General features: G+C 44.6%; 1 protein-coding gene across 8 annotated transcripts; it reads left to right on the forward strand.

Moving 5' to 3' along the window:
* Nucleotides 1-1,248: 1,248 nt before the first annotated feature.
* g3bp2a (G3BP stress granule assembly factor 2a) lies at nucleotides 1,249-16,384 on the forward strand. 8 transcript variants are annotated; one of them, XM_088602093.1, is made up of 13 exons: nucleotides 1,252-1,510; nucleotides 3,648-3,758; nucleotides 4,004-4,085; nucleotides 5,152-5,325; nucleotides 5,618-5,708; nucleotides 8,056-8,161; nucleotides 8,474-8,654; nucleotides 9,469-9,570; nucleotides 10,318-10,420; nucleotides 11,065-11,124; nucleotides 11,300-11,428; nucleotides 12,309-12,436; nucleotides 13,012-16,384. In XM_088602093.1, exons 2-13 carry the CDS (start codon nucleotides 3,664-3,666, stop codon nucleotides 13,282-13,284), a joined length of 1,524 nt encoding a protein of 507 aa, XP_088458219.1. In that variant the 5' UTR covers nucleotides 1,252-1,510; nucleotides 3,648-3,663; the 3' UTR covers nucleotides 13,285-16,384. The 8 variants fall into 8 exon arrangements, with proteins under 8 accessions (XP_088458683.1, XP_088458600.1, XP_088458440.1 ...); XM_088602270.1 differs by having other exon boundaries at nucleotides 1,254-1,510; nucleotides 12,309-12,427; XM_088602180.1 differs by lacking the exon at nucleotides 1,252-1,510 and adding an exon at nucleotides 1,756-2,606.
* Nucleotides 16,385-16,977: the final 593 nt, after the last annotated feature.

A 16,977-nucleotide genomic window follows, 5' to 3' on the forward strand; every position in this document is an offset into this window, starting at 1 on the left:
GTGGGTCTCACTGAGTTCATATGGATTATATATGTCCAGCCCAGAAAAAATAACTATCTGTGCCTTTTTTTTCTGTATAATTACAACCCTCCTGTGGGACATCTTTCACTCCCCTGTTTGTCTATAGTCCCCCTGAAGTTCACTAATTGCTGACTTTCTCATGGAATCAAGGTTTAAACACAGAGACACGGAACTCTAAAGTTCAGAAAAGGGCAACATTGAACCCTTGTAAACACAGCTGATTTGATTTCTTACCAACCTAATTGGTTAATTCAAGTCATGAAAGTCTGAGATGGAATAAACACAGCAAACAACACTAGAGCGATAGGGATGCCTACCCCTGATGGAGAATGTGGCATAATGCAGGGTTACCACATTAGAAGATTCAAAAACAGGCTTCAGTCGTGGTTCAATAGAGCTGTGTTTTGGACTAGACACTGTCATGAGTTAATTATCCAGAGACTGTACGGAAACTGCAGGTCCTTTGGATGTTGCTCTGTCAGAAACGTCCTGAGAGGAGAGGGAGGAGTCTGAAGAGGAAATTCAAGAGACACAGAACTGGGGAGGGCACAGGAGGAGGCTCAAGAAAATGTAAACAGAGGAACATTAGAGAGAAAAGCTACACAAGAGCTGACAGGAGAGACACTGGCTGACACAAGGCATGAAGTTCAGCAAGTGGCTTAAACTGAACATTGGAACCTCGGAGTCAAGTTGTACAATCTATGTGTTACCGTTTTCTCTCTAATTTGCATTCAGGTCGTTTTTTAAAATCTGATTGTACCATTTTAGAATTGCAAGCAAATGATTTAATAGGAAGTAGTGACCAAGACAGGGAAAAAAAAGCACAGACTGCAGCAATAGCAATACTACATGATGATACACAAGTAGAATAATTCGTAGATAATAAATGTGTACAAGAATGTGTCTGGCAGATAATAAAGCTTATTATTACTTCTGCTTGTTATTTGTGTGCCTTGCTTTTGGTTTAGTTAATGTCTTATTCTAAATCTATTGTTTTCACACAGCGCTACATAATGAATTTATTTGCACTGTTTAATTTATTTATTGTTTTAAAGCGAGGGACTTCTGGATAAGGACGTCAGAAGTAAATATTAATAAATAATCGCGTAGTATCGGAGGGTCTTTGTGACGTCATAATCTCGAAGCGCTGGACCGGCGGCGCGGGAGGCGGGCGGGAAAGCACTCGCTTTTTGCGTCACAATAAGTATTGTCCAATGTGAGGTTTTTATTGGTTTGTTGAGTGTGACGGGGGTTCCCTGCCCCGGAGAGCAGGGGTGAGACAATAAGATAGAATCTATCGCTTTAAATCCCAATCTCTGATTAAACAGAGATCATAGAGTCCTAGGGCAAGGTGGGGGGAAAAAAATCAGAAATTAATCCGTTTTCCCCAGAGAAATACCTGTTTCCGTGTTTAACTGACTAGCTTTACCTTCAGTATTAATCGCCATTCTCTTTAATCACTGTGTTGATTTAGGTAGGTGTTTAAAAGGTAAGTTCGATTTGTTTTGCCTTAATTTGGGTAATTTTTGTTATTCTCCCGTGTTTTGGTGGTTTGATATTAATCACTTCACCTTATTTTGTATTTGTTTTTGGTTACGTAAAGATGGGGTATGGCGTGTGCATTTTCTAACATGAAAAAGGATATTTAGCACATTTGGATTTTTCTTCTATTTTTCAGACCAGTTCTAGTGAAAAGGGACATTCTTGGTATTTTTTTTCCAATTGTGTGTCGTTTTGAAGAGCTCGCGTTGCGTTTGAGCGGCGAGATCAGAAAAGGCCTGTGTAACTGTGTACAGTAGCGGTGTTTTTTAACGTGATGTCGAGCACGCTACCTGCTGGCTTTTCGTGCATTATCTTTGTTTACACACCTCGCTAAAAGACCGAAGAAAAAAAAACGTTGATGTACACCCATCTGGGCGCGGATTAACGTGTTATTTTGTGCACTTGGCGGGGCTGTTGATTTTAACACAAAAGAAACGACGCCATAACGCGCACCGCCATGAGCCCCCGGCCGGTTTCACTATCGCTCTTTCTCGGAAGCGCGACTGAAGCAGCCCAGACAGCCGCGGTTACACCTCTCGTGTGCGGCAGCGGCCTCGGCTTTTCGCACAGGAGTTGACGGGTGCTGGCGGCCAGTGTCGTGTCCGACAGTCTTGCTGCGGGAGAAACGCTTGTTTTCAGACTGTTTTTTTTTTTTGACGCGACCGACCTACTACTACATGCACATTGCGTCGCTGCAGGACGGCGGCTCTTAATGAAGGCCGCGCTGTACTCCTGAGAACTTAGAAAAGACCCGAGCTGACTGCTTCCCTCCTCCGCATCCGCGTACGGACTGTCGTGCAACGGGGTGACACGATTTCGTGCCGTGGTGCCGGGCCGAACCGTGCAAATGCGATTTCGTCCCCGTTGCGCTGGAGGGCCTTCCGCCGTTTCCCAGCGAGCCTCCCACCCGGGTGTGCGGGGGATCTGACGAGCGTGGGGCAGGGGAGACGTGAAACATTGTGGAACATTAAGAAACCACCCGGGAAGGTTCGGGTGGACTCGGGATCCAGCGCGGTGGAGGAACGAAACACGCGTTTTTTAAAGTAATTCGTTGCGGGTGGTTGGTTTTGTTAGCGGTGGTGGTGTTGCGCGGAAGTGTGTCTGATGGCGCAGTTGAACGCGGCTAAGGTATTGCTTGCAGGAAGTTGGCAGCGTTAGGCGCCGTGGAGGCGCTGGTTATTACCTGCTCGCTGGAGTTAACACGACTGTTGGCCGTGTGTTCGTGAGGGGTGCGAGCGAAACCCGACGGGACGTAGCTTATTTGGTCAATAGTGTTGGATCACGTTGTTTCACGGAGGACTAACCCTGCGGCATCGTCCTGTATCTCTCCTCCTCTCGCCCCCGAGCTTGACGGTCTCCATGTGCCTGAACGGCATCGATGAGCCGGGCGTAAACAACTCGTTTCATTTTGCAAACGAAAGGCTGGGGTGATACATTTTTTAAGGATTGGACCCACATGCAGCTGTGTGCGGCAGCTTAATAGACGGCGCTCGATTCGGCCAAGAGAAAAAAAACACGGGTTGCGCGAATTTCCACTTCCAGTTTTTCCTTTACCTTTTTTTTTGTACAGGTCTGGGGGAAAAAAACACTTTTTTGTTCAGCATTTTTGGCCTTTTTTTCCTCAATTTATAACCTTATGTTGCCCCCACACCACAATTTAGTATTAAGGTTCCCTGCATAATTCATACAGCTGTCTACTTGTGTGCATTGGCCTTTACTGATCTCCAGGGCGCTATGATTTTTGTGCATCAAAAGTAAAGTATGTTTGGGAAAAGGCATAGGAGGTAGATTTGGAACTTGTGCCTGTATTTTGAAATTCTGAGGCGTCATAAAAAATAAATGATCCCCCCCCCCCACTCTCTGAAAGAAGTGGTGGGGAATATGGAATATTTCTTTGTTTTCTGTGAACAACAGAAGGGCATCTAAAAATGCATCGCCGTTCTTGTTCCATGGACCCTTGCATAGCTCTGATCATGACCTGCTGCACATGGAGGAGGTTGCTGTCGGCAGCAGTGACCTTTCGCAATGATTAACTTCCGGGGCCACGCTGAATTCATTTCCCCCTCCCCCTGCTTTTCTTTCAGCACGTTTACCAAAGAAATGGTGATGGAGAAGCCAAGTCCCCTGCTTGTAGGGCGGGAGTTTGTGAGGCAGTATTACACCCTGTTAAACAAGGCACCAGATTTTCTGCACAGGTAAGGGAGAAGGAGTTCAACCCCCTCGTAGCTGCAGTCCAGTACCGGCCAAAGGGAAAGCAGATCGGTTTTGCTGTTTTGTTTTTTTTATATTCCTTCCTAGTTTCAGACTTACTGTGCAAGTACGTGTTGGGAGATTGCACATAGGTTTGAACACGCCCCCTGTGCTAATTTGCGTGGCTGCCTCGGTTTAGGGTTTGCCATGCAAAATGATCTCACCTGTGATCCCGGCTTTTCTGCTTTAGGTTCTACGGGAGGCACTCCTCCTATGTCCACGGAGGGTTGGATTCCAATGGGAAGCCGGCAGAAGCTGTTTATGGTCAAGCTGTAAGTTTTTATTCCTGTGGGAAATATAGCTCAAACATGTCTGCATGTGCTCCGTGCATAAGCTCTGATGTTTGTGCACAAATACAGTTCCAGATTCAGACTTGCACGTTACAGTTCTGCTGCTTAAAGTGAGGCTGAGAAAGGAATTTACTGTCTTAAGGAAGAGATATTGCAACTTTAAGGGACAATTGTCCGTCTTCACTTCTTGGTGAAAAGCTGTGCAGTTGAGTAGGTTGTGCATTTCAGCAATTTATTTGGCTTATGATGGTTGAAAATCTTTCCAGGCTGCATGAATGCTTTGAAGAAACGGTTTCAGAAATGCAATGAAGCTCCAGTGTGTGGTTTAGGTATATTTTCTTGTGAAAATGAATGCTTGTTACAATCTTCAGCCATCAGCCAAGGCAGAAACACATTGTGGGTTTTTTTTTTTTGCAAGGGTCTTTAAAGATATGGTGTTTTTGGAAGCTCGTGGGTGTTTTTTTTTATTTTAGACAAATTAATCTCCAGCAATATTTAATAAGACAGTTTGCTCCTTTAGCAGTAAATATGGCTGGAGTCTGTTGTAGTGATTGCTGGCTGCCTCCTCGTCGATTTTTATAGCACTTTAATGCAAGGCTTGTTGGCCAAAAAATGTTCAGTACGTGAGGGAGAGAGGTAAGTCAAATCCTCCATCCCAACCGCCTTTGCTGCCACCATCCTTGAGGATTTTGGGGCACTTTTCGCACCCCGGTATCCTGGCTAAATGCCATCCTGGATTTGTCTAATCTGACCTTCCTGAAGTTCCACCTTCCTTCAGCTGGTGAAGTACTTGCCCATTGGCCTGATCAGCTCTGTAGTGGGATTGTTGGCTTAGAACACATAAGCCAGGGGTGTCCTGCATTGACGTGGTGGATATATGAAATATGAAAGGTTCTTTGAGATCCTCTGGGAAGAAAAGAGTTGTATACGTTCTGGGAGTGATGATTGCGCCTGTGACTGTTTTATAGTCTTGACGACTTCTCGCTTTCCTGAGAAACTGTGACATGCCACGCAGCCAGTGTGTGTAACTGCGCGCTTGCCTTTGTAGGAGATCCACAAGAAGGTGATGTCTCTGCAGTTCAGCGAATGCCACACGAAGATCCGGTACGTGGACGCCCATGCCACCCTGAGCGACGGTGTGGTGGTGCAGGTGATGGGAGAGCTTTCCAACAACGGGCAGCCCATGAGGAAGTTCATGCAGACGTTTGTGCTGGCTCCTGAGGTGCGTTGGGCTCTCCGGCGTCAAGGTGCTCCGAGCGATTTTTTTTTATTTTATTTTAAGCCGTTCTTCTCACGAGTAAAATGACTGCACGCGGTTGCGGATTCGGGAATGTTCTCTGTTAAAACGCCAACAGGGTGTTGTTGTTTCATCTTGACAGCTTGGCTGCAGCTGGTGCCTGGTGCTCATGATGTGCATTGCCTTTTTTGTGTTTGCCTCATGTGGTGGTGAATTTTAAGGTTCAACAACAGCGTTGTTCCCTGTTTTTAATCGACTTCTATTTTTGTCTGGGCAGGGTTCTGTGGCCAACAAGTTTTATGTGCACAATGACATTTTCCGTTACGAGGATGAAGTTTTCGCAGATTCTGAGGCTGAACTTGATGAGGGTAAGACCCAATATAAAAGCACTGCCAAGCTGTTTAAGCACTTTGTTACTTGGGGAAGAGGATGGATCAGTTTTTTGGGGTTTCAAGTATTTACTTAAGCATTTAAGTCCTTTGGTTTCAGTTTATATCATTGGTGGGTACAGCGTGTTTATAGCACACGTTGGGCCCCTGAGCAAGGCCCTTAACCCCAACTGCTCCAGGGGTGCTGTATAAATGGCTGACCCTGCGCTCTGACCCCAAGATTCTCTCCCTGTCTGCGTCTCATGGAGAGCAAGTTGGGGTATGCGAAAAGACTAATCTATCCTGTAATGCGCATGTTTTGATTTTTCTAGAATAGCCTATAATTGATGCGTTTAATTTTGCTTTATTTTATCCCACCTTGAAAACTAATCACAATTTTGCAATTTAAAAATACTTCTGCTAGTACATTTTGATGTGAAATCCTTAGAACCCTGTCAAAGGCAGAGGAACGTTTTATCCCAAAAGAGTTAAAATGTACTCTGCTCCTTTGCTGTTAGTTCAGTATGACTGAAAAGGTATTCGTCAAGACTAATTACTCACTCCCACTTTCAGAGATGGTGTTGATGGTTCGACTGCCTGCATGTTCATTATTTTTGGACATAACTGATGAAACAGCTGTCAAAATACTGTGGTGAAGTGTCGAAGGAGATCATTAGCATGATGGCGAAACTGCATAAAGCACACGAAGCTGTAATTTCTGCACAGATGTTCTCTCATTTCTGCTGCCTTCAGAAACAGTTAAAAGCCATTTTCTCAAACAGCAGAGGAATAGAGAGGGGTATTGGGAAATGTGATGACTGAAGAGAAACTGATCATCTTATTGAGTCTTTGTAAATTCTTGAAGGATTCTGTTTTCACGTGTCTTGAGTTTGTAGTCTTCAACAATGTTTTCTGCATGATAACTAGAATTTTCCCAGGTTCTGTGACAGTGCTGCCACATCATAGCTTGGTATGGTTCTGGAGAGGGGGGGCATCTGTGTGGAATTAACATTGCACTCCACGTGTTCCTGTGGATTTTGGCTTGAATGGTCAGGTTTCTTCCTAACTTCCAGGCATCCTGACGAGGTTTTATTTAGCTATTCTAAGTGGCCCTGTTGACTAGCATCCTGTTCAGAGTGAGATGAGTCAAGTGCCATCAGTCCTGCCTGTGTGCCCGGTAGTTCTGGAAAATCGATATCGCTGCGACCTTCTCCAGGACAGGCTGCTTTCTGGTGACTGGGTGATGGATATTCCTGGATATTTGAACTTTGGAATTATGCAGCCCAACTCAGTAGCTTCTGTGACAATAGGGTGTGTAAAGAAAATATATATACAACCATGCAGGATGCACTTTTAAATTGCTGTGTACTATTGAGCCACTGCTGATTAATATTTCAGGTCTAGGTTGTTGTGGAAAGTGTGTCCATCAGTGAATATTATGTTAGTATATAGGGGTATCTTGTGGTGTATGTTTCCTTGGAACATTGTAGCTTTTGGCCTGTGTGAAAGTCAGCCTGTACCTTTTTACAGTGATGCATTTAATTGGTGTTAAATGGAGACAGGCCATAGTGCAGCACACATTCTCTAGCTGTTTTCTGGAAGCGTTTGGCAGAAAATCCTGCTTTCATTACACAGGCTCCGTTATCGTGGAATTTGCACACAAAAAATGGTTTTGCTTTCCAGCAAAGGCTATATGCAACACTATTTGGTTTTGAGTTGCTTCTGTTTTTGGAAGCTCAGTTTGATTTTGATTTTCAGGTTGCACATGCGTCCTTGTTCTAGTTAGATCTCCTGTTTCTATCATTAGGCATCCCTCTATGTTTTAGAAAGCTGCTTATTCCTGGCAGGCATTGTGGCAGTCTGGAGCCTGTCCCAGATTGGGTGTATGGGGGGGGCTGTGCACTGGATGGGGTGGCACAGGAGGGTAGGAAGAAATACAGGGAGACCATGTAGCCTCCAGTCCCAGTGCTCCATGGGTTGTGAATTGGCAGCTCTAGCCTTTTTGTAGTGTTGGTCTGAAATATTTTTTCCTGCCACGTCTCCATCCTAAGTTTCCCATAATTGGGAGTTAATGGGACTCCCAATTAATGACTGATTAGGTGTTAGTCGTTTTGTTTGGTTGTCATTTTTTAAGTTGCATCGAGTTCCTTTTTAGTGCGTGGTCTTTATTACAGCAGATATGTAGATAATATTTATGCGCATGTTTCAAGACGTTAGAATGACACCATTACATTGATGGCAAAATCATTAGTGCAACTGTCCTCACATCTCCGCATGTATGTCAGACAACCTGTTGCTATACCTTCTTTTAATATGGAAGATTCCCCCCCCCCCTCCCCCCCATTAGAGTCTGAGGAAGAGGTCGAAGAGGAGCAGGAGGAGAGACAGCCTTCTCCCGAACCAGTCCAGGACAGTCCCAGCAGCACGACCTACTACGAGCAGCATCCTGTTACGTGAGTTTCTGACGGCTGCGATTTCTGCAGGAAACTTTACCGTATCGTCCGGGGGCACAAACGTGAGCCCCGATGGGCGGCTTCCTCAGGCGAGGAGTTTCTCCTGCCGTTAAATGTTTTAGACTTTCCTTTGCACATTCATTTCTACTGGGCGCGTAGCCTCACGCAGTTGGTTGGGAGTGGCCGTGTGTGGAGCCCTCTCGTGCGAGAAAGCGGCAGGCCGGCTCCAGAAACGTGCCCCGTCCCGAGGGGAAGGGGTTTGCCCAGAGAGCGGGGTCTCGAGAGCCTGACGCCGTCGTGTTGTGCCGACAGTAACGGGCTGGAGGAACCCCTGGAGGAGCCAGCCCCGGAGCCCGAGCCGGCGCCCGAGCCCGAGCAGAAGAGCGAGGAGCTGAAGCCCGAGGCTGAGGAGAAGGTCCTGGACGAGCTAGAGGAGAAGTCACCCTCTCCGGCGCCCGTGGAGTCGTCCCCTAACCCGCAGGAGGCGCCCAAGGTTCGTTTCTCACTTGAGCGGCGCTTAGGCTGAGGCAGGATAGGGGGCGGTGGGGGTTGATGATCTCGGCTGAGAAAACATGTAGTTTAAAGTAGGGAAGTCGGGTGGATTAGGAAAATCCTGCCACTACTTAAAGCGCAGTGCGCCTGTCGCACCTTCTTGTTATAATTTCACAAGTATTCCTCAGTTTTCCCTCACAGAAAACCAGTTTCTCTTCACTGTCAAATTAGTCATTCTGTTAACGCTGCGTGTGCAGACAGTTCTCAGGTCATTGGTAAAACAGTGCCGTACTTCTGAAGTATTATTACTGTATACATGACTTTAATGTACATACAGGCTGTACTGATATTAGAGAGGGCAGACGACCATTTGTAACTACATTAATGAAAGTAGGTTGTACAGAGAGGTCTTTGCCTGACTTGGAGACAGGCACTCATTTCCTTGTAATTCCTTGTAATTTAATTGGTGTGATAATGTTTAACAGTGCCCTTACACATCTCTCTTTATGCTTTAAAAAGACTAGGGTAGAATTGTCAAACTACACTTTCACAATTCTAAATACTCTGTGAAGTAAATTAGCCCAGATGAAATCTGCTGTAATTCCAGTCTCCTTGAGGTTTCTGTATCTCTTTATGTCCACTTTAAAACTGTTACCTGTGCTTAAAGGACTTAGACCCCCTAAATTTATGTACAGAATGTAAAAAAAAAGTATGTACGTGCTGAAGTGACGTAAATTAAAAAGAAACAAAAGTGTTGTACATTTAAGGGGGTTTACTTTCAATATTAGTAGCATAGTTTGTTGCATTTCCTGCAGGCTTTCTCCTGGGCCTCAGTGACCAGTAAAAACCTGCCTCCTAGTGGTACAGTCCCTTCCACTGGAATACCACCCCATGTTGTTAAAGCACCAGCCTCACAGGTAATCAATCTGTGAATGGATTGGCTTTTCCTGTTTTTTTTTTCTGCCTGCTGCAGCCAACACGTAGTGATTTCTGTGGGGGTGGGCTTGGCTCTGTGCTGTGCCTTTCACACGGTGTCGTAATGTGCATCTCAAGAGACCCTCCGAAAGAGCATCTGTGACAAACTCCCCGAAGTTGCGTTTCCACGCTTTTCCTGTCCGCGGGACCTTGCACACAGTTGTCTCTGATGTGGGGGGGGAATGCTTCACTCGACTGATGAGGGAGCCATCTTGTCAAAGTCCGGGTGCGCCAGTCTTGTAAGGTTTGTCAGTTCTGATGTGAAACGCTAGCCATTCAGGAGGAGTACAGTACGAGAAAGGGGTAACATGGCCAGGTTGTTCATCTTACTTACCTAATGCTTGCTTTTTGCAGCTAGGCAAACTTGGTTGGGGGTTCTACTTAATGCAGTCTGGGGCTAACGTTTACCACCAGAACCAACTTGATAATAATATATACAAGCGCCAGACATGCTGTATAGGCCTCCCGCAGACACAGTGAGCTTTAAAATTGATTTTAAAATGTAGCTTTTTACTTTTTAACATTTTTTGACACACAAGTCGCACCATTCTGTTCTCCCTCCTCTCGAATAACTGTTTGTTGAAGTTGCGGAAGTGTCCTAGCCCTTTTTTTGCGAAACCTAGACGGCTCGGCTCTTTTTGCGGGGGCCGGCGTCTTGAACTGTGCCGTCTTCTCGTGTGCATTTCCAGCCCCGCGTGGAGAGCAAACAGGAGACGCAGGCCCAGCCCCCGCGGGTACGCGATCAGCGCACCAGGGAGAGACCCGGGTTCGTCCCCCGTGGGCCCAGGCCCGGTAAGAACCTTCTCGCCTGTCGTTGTGCGTTCCCTTGAAGTTGTGGAAGCTCTGCCTGCTCTTTTTACGTTTCCGGACTGAATTTTTTTTTGTCCGCGTGAAGTAAAATTATAGTTTTGGGGGGCGTCACCGTCCTCTGCCGTCGGGCAAATTTGTCCTAAAGTTGGGGGGTGGGGGAAAGTATTTTCCAAACTGTGGTAGCCTCCTCTTTTGAGACCCGAGTCCTCAAGTGGTTGGTGTTCGGAAACATTTTTGTTCAGCTCGCGGCTGGCTGAATAAAGAAAGGATGCCGGTGACTAACAGCATGTAAAGAGCTTTTAGTGAGCTCATGGATTAACAGTTTAATGGGCTTGGCTCTGCCAAGTCTTCAATGACATCTGAGTTTCCTGACTGTGTTCCACTAACTGCAAACATGGCTGTGTTTTGATGTGGCATCATTCACTCGGTTACGTGGTGTTACTTGAGAGAGGCGACACAGGAAATAGGAATCCGCAGTGCTGTTTGCTTGTGGTGAACGTACGGGCCTTAAAACACATTGGGTAATAAAGTTGTCTGAGTTGAAATCCATGTTGTCCCTTTTCAAGGTGGGGCCATATTTCTGTACATTTTATGACTGCCATGATTTATCTGTCGTTCGTTGTTAGATGGTGTTGCATCATCAGAAACGCAGGCCGGAAAACCTCACTTCAGCTTCATAAACAAAGGTAATTGTAACCTTTGACCTAGCATAGCTTTGTTGTGTTTCAGTCAGTAGAGCACGGTCTGGAAACTCGATTTTTGCAGTTTTGTTAAGCTTGGTAGGTGGGTGGGGGAAGCTTAGTTTTGGCTGAAAAAAATGAAAGAATCTGCTAATTCTTAAATTCCTTTTCCTGTGTTTAGGAAGAGGAGAATCTGAACCCAGTGAAATGGATAACAGAAGGATTGTGAGATATCCAGATAGCCACCAGCTCTTCGTTGGCAATCTCCCCCATGATATAGATGAGAATGAGCTGAAAGACTTCTTCATGAGTAAGGCATACACTTGAACCGTCTATTTTAGTGGCCTTTTATCTTTGGAGAAATGTATATTGAATTCAAATGCTGTTATGTTAATTTAATGTAAAGCAATGCATTATTGTGGTAAAAAATGTTTGTCGTGCAAATTTAGATCCAAGCATTTGTGTTCCAGTTCTGTAACATCGGATACAAATTTGTAGGAAGCTGAAGTGAGTTGCTTCTACTGTAAGTTTAAATTGACGAGACTTACAGAACGGTGAAATTAGAATGGCATTATTTAACTTTAATATGCGGTTGCAGATGTTATTTATAACTGCATTCCAAAATTTATCCACAACTCTTCCAAATGCAACTCTTGTTATACAAAGGCGGTCCGGGACAAGGAGGATGCGTAAGGTACACAAGAGCCTCTTGCATATCAGTGCTAGTTCTGAAGTTGCTGTGTTAATTGCTTTACACAGCCATCTTGTTTTGTCATGGCTCTGGACCACCTCTGGATAAAATGAGTTTGTTTACAGAGATGGGGAGCTCTCAAACCAGTGTGCAAAATTTGGAAAAGGCCAGGTGTTGCCATGAATTCAGTTCCCCCATTTTACTTCCCCAGTACAGACCTGAAAAGATCTTAAATGAGAACATGGTTGAGCCTCGAAGAAAAGTCATAGAGCTGTTTCTAGGAGTTAAAACAATTTTAACAATGTTTGGCTGTTACCTTTGTTATTTAAGCCCTCCAACCCCTATGCCATTTTTTTATGAATATGCTTGAAAGTGACTTTAATATTATGAAATCTGTGGTTGTAGATCAAATTGTTTTTTGCTTTATGTATGTTACTATGACTATACTGTTGTATAGCTTTAATGCCAGACCGTTTCCATGTTTCTCTTGTTTCCATAGCATTTGGAAACGTAGTGGAACTGCGCATCAACACCAAGGGAGTCGGGGGGAAGCTTCCCAATTTCGGCTTTGTTGTCTTTGACGACTCTGATCCCGTGCAGAGAATCTTGGGTGCAAAGGTAGGAGGGGCAAGTATTGACAGATTTTCTCTCCCCCTTATTCACACGGGTGAGACTGGAATACACTCCACTCCACTTTTCACCTCCCTTGGGGCATAGCATTAAACGAGGATTTTAATAACTTTAGGTGTTATCACTCAGCCATCGGCCATCTGAAATTTTGCCTGTTGTGGCTTTAGTCCAGGGGTGTCCAATGCAGGTCCTGGGGTGCCACAGTTATCGAGAGGGTTTTATCAGTAGCCCTGCGTGGTCACAATGCAAAGATCTGGATAGTACCTCCTAATGAAGTAGCAGAGTTTGCCTGGTTTGCTGGTGAACACGATGGAAAACCAAGGTCCTTTGGCTCTCGCTCACCAGTGTTGGGGCCTCCCCCCCTGCTTCAGTGACTGAAGGAAGGGGCCACAGGTAATGCAAAGGGTTGTGGGAGAATGGAACGAGCTACCCGTTTGTGCTGTTGAAGCTGGTGCCCTGGCTACTTTCAGGGATCTAGTGGATGAGGCCCTTTGACCACGTATGAAACGGGCTCCATGGGCCCAGAAAGACTGCTGTTGTAATCCCCTCCCTTCGCTTTGTGTGTCCCACAGCCCATCATGTTCCGCGGAGAGGTGCGGCTGAACGTGGAGGAGAAGAAGACCCGGGCCGCGCGCGAGAGGGAGACGCGCGGCGGGGACGACCGCAGGGACATGCGCCGCAACGACCGAGGCCCCGGGGGACCACGCGGCATCGTGGGAGGAATGCTGCGGGATAGGGATGGGAGGGGCCCCCCCCCGAGAGGCGGGATGGCCCCCAAGCCAGGCCTGGGCTCCGGCAGGGGGGCCGGCCAGGGCGAGAGCCGCTTCCCTGCGCAGCGCCGCTGAGATCGCCACCTGCAGTTTGGAAGTAGTACCACGTTCTTCATCTTTGCGTTCTCGTTAACGAAATCTACATATATAAATATATATATACTTTTTTTTTGGCTTTGGAATGTGACAGCCCGTCAACCATTTCTTTGATGTGACAAAAAAAAAACGCATTCGTTTTTTTTTTCAACTTTTGAGCTGAACGTCCTTGTCCGGTTTCTCAAGGGTTCACAAACCTAATTTATAATTTAAGAGGAAAAAAAAAACAAAAAACAAATCTGCAATGTGAAAAAGAGGGACTGAAAAAAAAAAAAGAGACTTAACTTCAATAGTACAGCCCGGCGTCATTTGGAGAAGAGATTAAAAACAAATGCCTCAAGTTTAAAGGGGGGGCTGCTCTCTGAATCTCTCTACTGCACATTTTGTAAAATAGTAATCTGCCCATTACTGTTGGAAACAAGTGGTGCAAATTTGTGCAATTGGAAAGCTTGCCGTTTTTTTTTCTTTTACGAACACTTTGCTTTAAACGGTGGAAAAAAAACCATTTTGCATTTATGCACTCATCAATATGCACTAATGGGTACTCTTGTCATTTTACATTGACATCTGTGGGACGAGGCAGGAGAACACCCTACAGTTGTCTCTTCTTTAGCTAGACAAATAACAGGGCAGGACCTGCTCCCTGCTCGCTGTGACCAATATACTTTTCACATCTTAACCCTTAATTAACTATGCTTCAGTTACTGCTGGAAAAGAAAAAGAGTCTTTATTTTCATGTGAATTAAATTAATAAAGATCGATCCTGGACTTCAACTGAAAAAAGGATAACCTGAACACTAGGAGAGATTGATGGCTCACTTTTATTTTTAATTTAATTTTTTATTTACATGGTTTCCTATCTGCCCAACTGCAATACAGGGATGGCTGACTCTCACCCCTTCTAAGAAAGACCCGGATCACAAAATAAATGTACAGCAAAATCAGATCTTACTGTATGTTTTTTTTTGTAAAGTTGAAAAAGCATGATGGTGCCTTCTATTACATCATTCCAGTCTCACTTGCGACATTGTGCAGTGTGTTGCACAAACTGTTTTGAACGCCAAACAGCTGCAGTTGTGTAAAATCATTGACGTTTCTCTTAGTAAGTTGCAGTATCCTTGTGAGACAAAGGATTGCTGGTATGCATTGAGTAAAGTGTTGGACATTGTCAATTTATTTTGAGCTAAGGAGAATTGCTTGGATATATGTGCATTGATTTACACATTTGTTTATAGTGTGTTTCTGGTTCAAAGGATAGTAGCATTTGGCTCAAGAAAAGGTGCCTAAAATTAGTTTTTTTATATATATATAGTAAAATGTTATGAGCTTGAAAAATTTCCAATGTACTTTTTTTCAAGTGCTTTATTGCAGCTAGGCAAGGATACTGCATCTTTGATACCAAGGAAAAGTGGCTTTATAAAAGGTTTACTCAAAAGCCTGATTGCATTACGATTGCGAGAGGTCGACCCAGCCTGAATGCAACAGAAGGTTAATGTTTCAAGTCAGCACTTCAGTTACTGATGGTTGGGCAGAGGAAAAGAAAGAGAATTGCACTGTTTGTGAAAAGCCTTGAACTTGGACTGCATGGACCCGAAATAACTCTGTTGCTGCCTCGCCACGCAAGGGAAGGGGCGAGCGAAGTCTAAAGTGACCAGTTCGTAACGCAATCCAAACAACTGCAGAAGGACTGTTGAATCGCGGACTGAGTCTCTCTGTAGCACCGTCTGACCGTGTCCGATTGCAGTGGAAGGTGATTCCAGGAGCACTTCGCCCCAGTTTCAGCAGTGGTTGTTCCTGAATTCTGTAAACCGATTTCAGACTGGACATCAACAGTTTTTAAGTGTTAAAATGCCACTGGCAGTTTTTTTTTTGTAGTTCTCTGTACAGTTGTACTAAAGGTTGTGGCCTCTGTGCTTATCCCTTCTTGCCCGGCAAACGCACTTTCCTTTTCGGCCCCTGCTCATTTTAATGCTGGTTCTCAAGCGCTCAGAAGCGCTCCTGCCCACTGTCTCAAGACAGACGTCACTTGCAGTGATCGGCGAATGGGAACCGGAGTATCTTAATGCCGCTGTTTGTAGCGGAAGACCTCAACAGGTGGTGGCTCGCAGGGGTGGGGTGGGCGAATTGCACAAACAGGTCTTTGTTTACACAGGATTGTCACTCTTGCTGGCTTACTGGTCCTCTACTGAACTGTATTCAGACATTTGTTAAGATGTAGCGGTTTTTGAAAATGACTCTTGAGGTCTTCCTTGTTTGATGGTAGTCTTGCACTATTTCCAACATTTCTGGGACACAAGTTCATTTTCCATAACACTCCTCTTTTGTTTTATTTTGGTTTTTTTTTTACATTTCTTTGGTGGCCTAGAAGTAAATATACTTGAAGTTCCCATCAGGCAAGGAAGGGAGTAGGTTTTGTTTTCTTCAATTATCCCTTTCTTTCCTCCCCACAATGCTGAGCTCGATCCAGTCTAATTTCTTACGGTTCTTGGCCTGACAGTTTACCACGTGGTGAAAAGCCTTTCTGTTTCTGGATCAACCAAACTCCACCAACACTGTGGCTCAATTTCTCAGCATTTTGTGTGCGATGATCACCCTGGGATTTTACATGTTAAGAAAGGAGAAAAAAAAAGCTGAAGAGCCATCATGCTTTCTGGCTAGTTTCAGAAATGAATGCTTTGAATTTAACTGCATCAAAGAAGTTTACACGCGGTTAATTTGGTTTTCCACCTCCTGCTGGGTGGCTTGTCTTTCCCCCCCATTTCTTTTTAAGGAAACCTTCTAAAGCAAAGGCTGTAAACTTATTCCACTTGCAAATGCAGTAGGTGGTTTGTAAGAAAGCAGTACAAAGAGCAAAATGTGTATCATTCCAATCCTTGTCATGTTTTCAATGGAATTAGATTACCTTCTTGGCTTTAGCAAGGTGTGGTAGACAGTGGTTTGCCATATTAATTTTCTGTGTTAAAGCATCTTTTTTTTTTTGCTAGTAGAAAACGTGTTGCAGGTGGAGAGTTTTTATTTAGTTTTCCGTTTTGAATGTGTTGGACTTAACATACAATAAACTACTGATGTCTGCATCATTCAGCACTGTCCTCTTGTCTTGAAAGGCAGCTTGTCCTCTCTACAGCCTTCTCTGGGAATTCAAAAGCTGACGTGTAATCAAGATCGAGTAGTGTGTAGTGATTGGAAGTAGCGTCATGAAACAGGTGTATGTAACTGGGCTAAAATGTGTGTTACTCATTTTTGAAGTGTGCTTTAAACATTGTTTTGGTAAGCGCATGGTATAGCATCATCAAAAGTGATTATAAACCCAGAAATGCGTTCAAACATTTCCTAGAAGAGTCCCCTTTTACTGTTTTTTTTTTTTTAAGTTCTAATTAAGGGCTCGGTTCTTCCGTCGACAGTCTTATGTTTTTAAGTGGGGCTGTTTAAATTCTTTTTAAAAACTGTTTCATTTGTACATCGAAAACCGAGTAACATGTTAAAAAACGGAATTCCCCAGTCAGATTGCTTAAACTCCCTGGGGAGGTCAATGGCCGTTGTGGTCTGTTTTGGGAAACAGCGGTATTTGGAACAATTGTCTCTTTAAATCTATAATTTCTGTTCTCCGTCTTCAGTCATTAATTTCACATTTGCTATTTTTTGTGGGAACTTAAAATTGATTGTGTCCAGAGA

Source organism: Lepisosteus platostomus, chromosome 1 (assembly GCF_059453375.1).
Source record: "Lepisosteus platostomus isolate fLepPlt1 chromosome 1, fLepPlt1.hap1, whole genome shotgun sequence".
In the NCBI taxonomy this organism is placed as follows: Eukaryota; Metazoa; Chordata; class Actinopteri; order Semionotiformes; family Lepisosteidae; genus Lepisosteus; species Lepisosteus platostomus.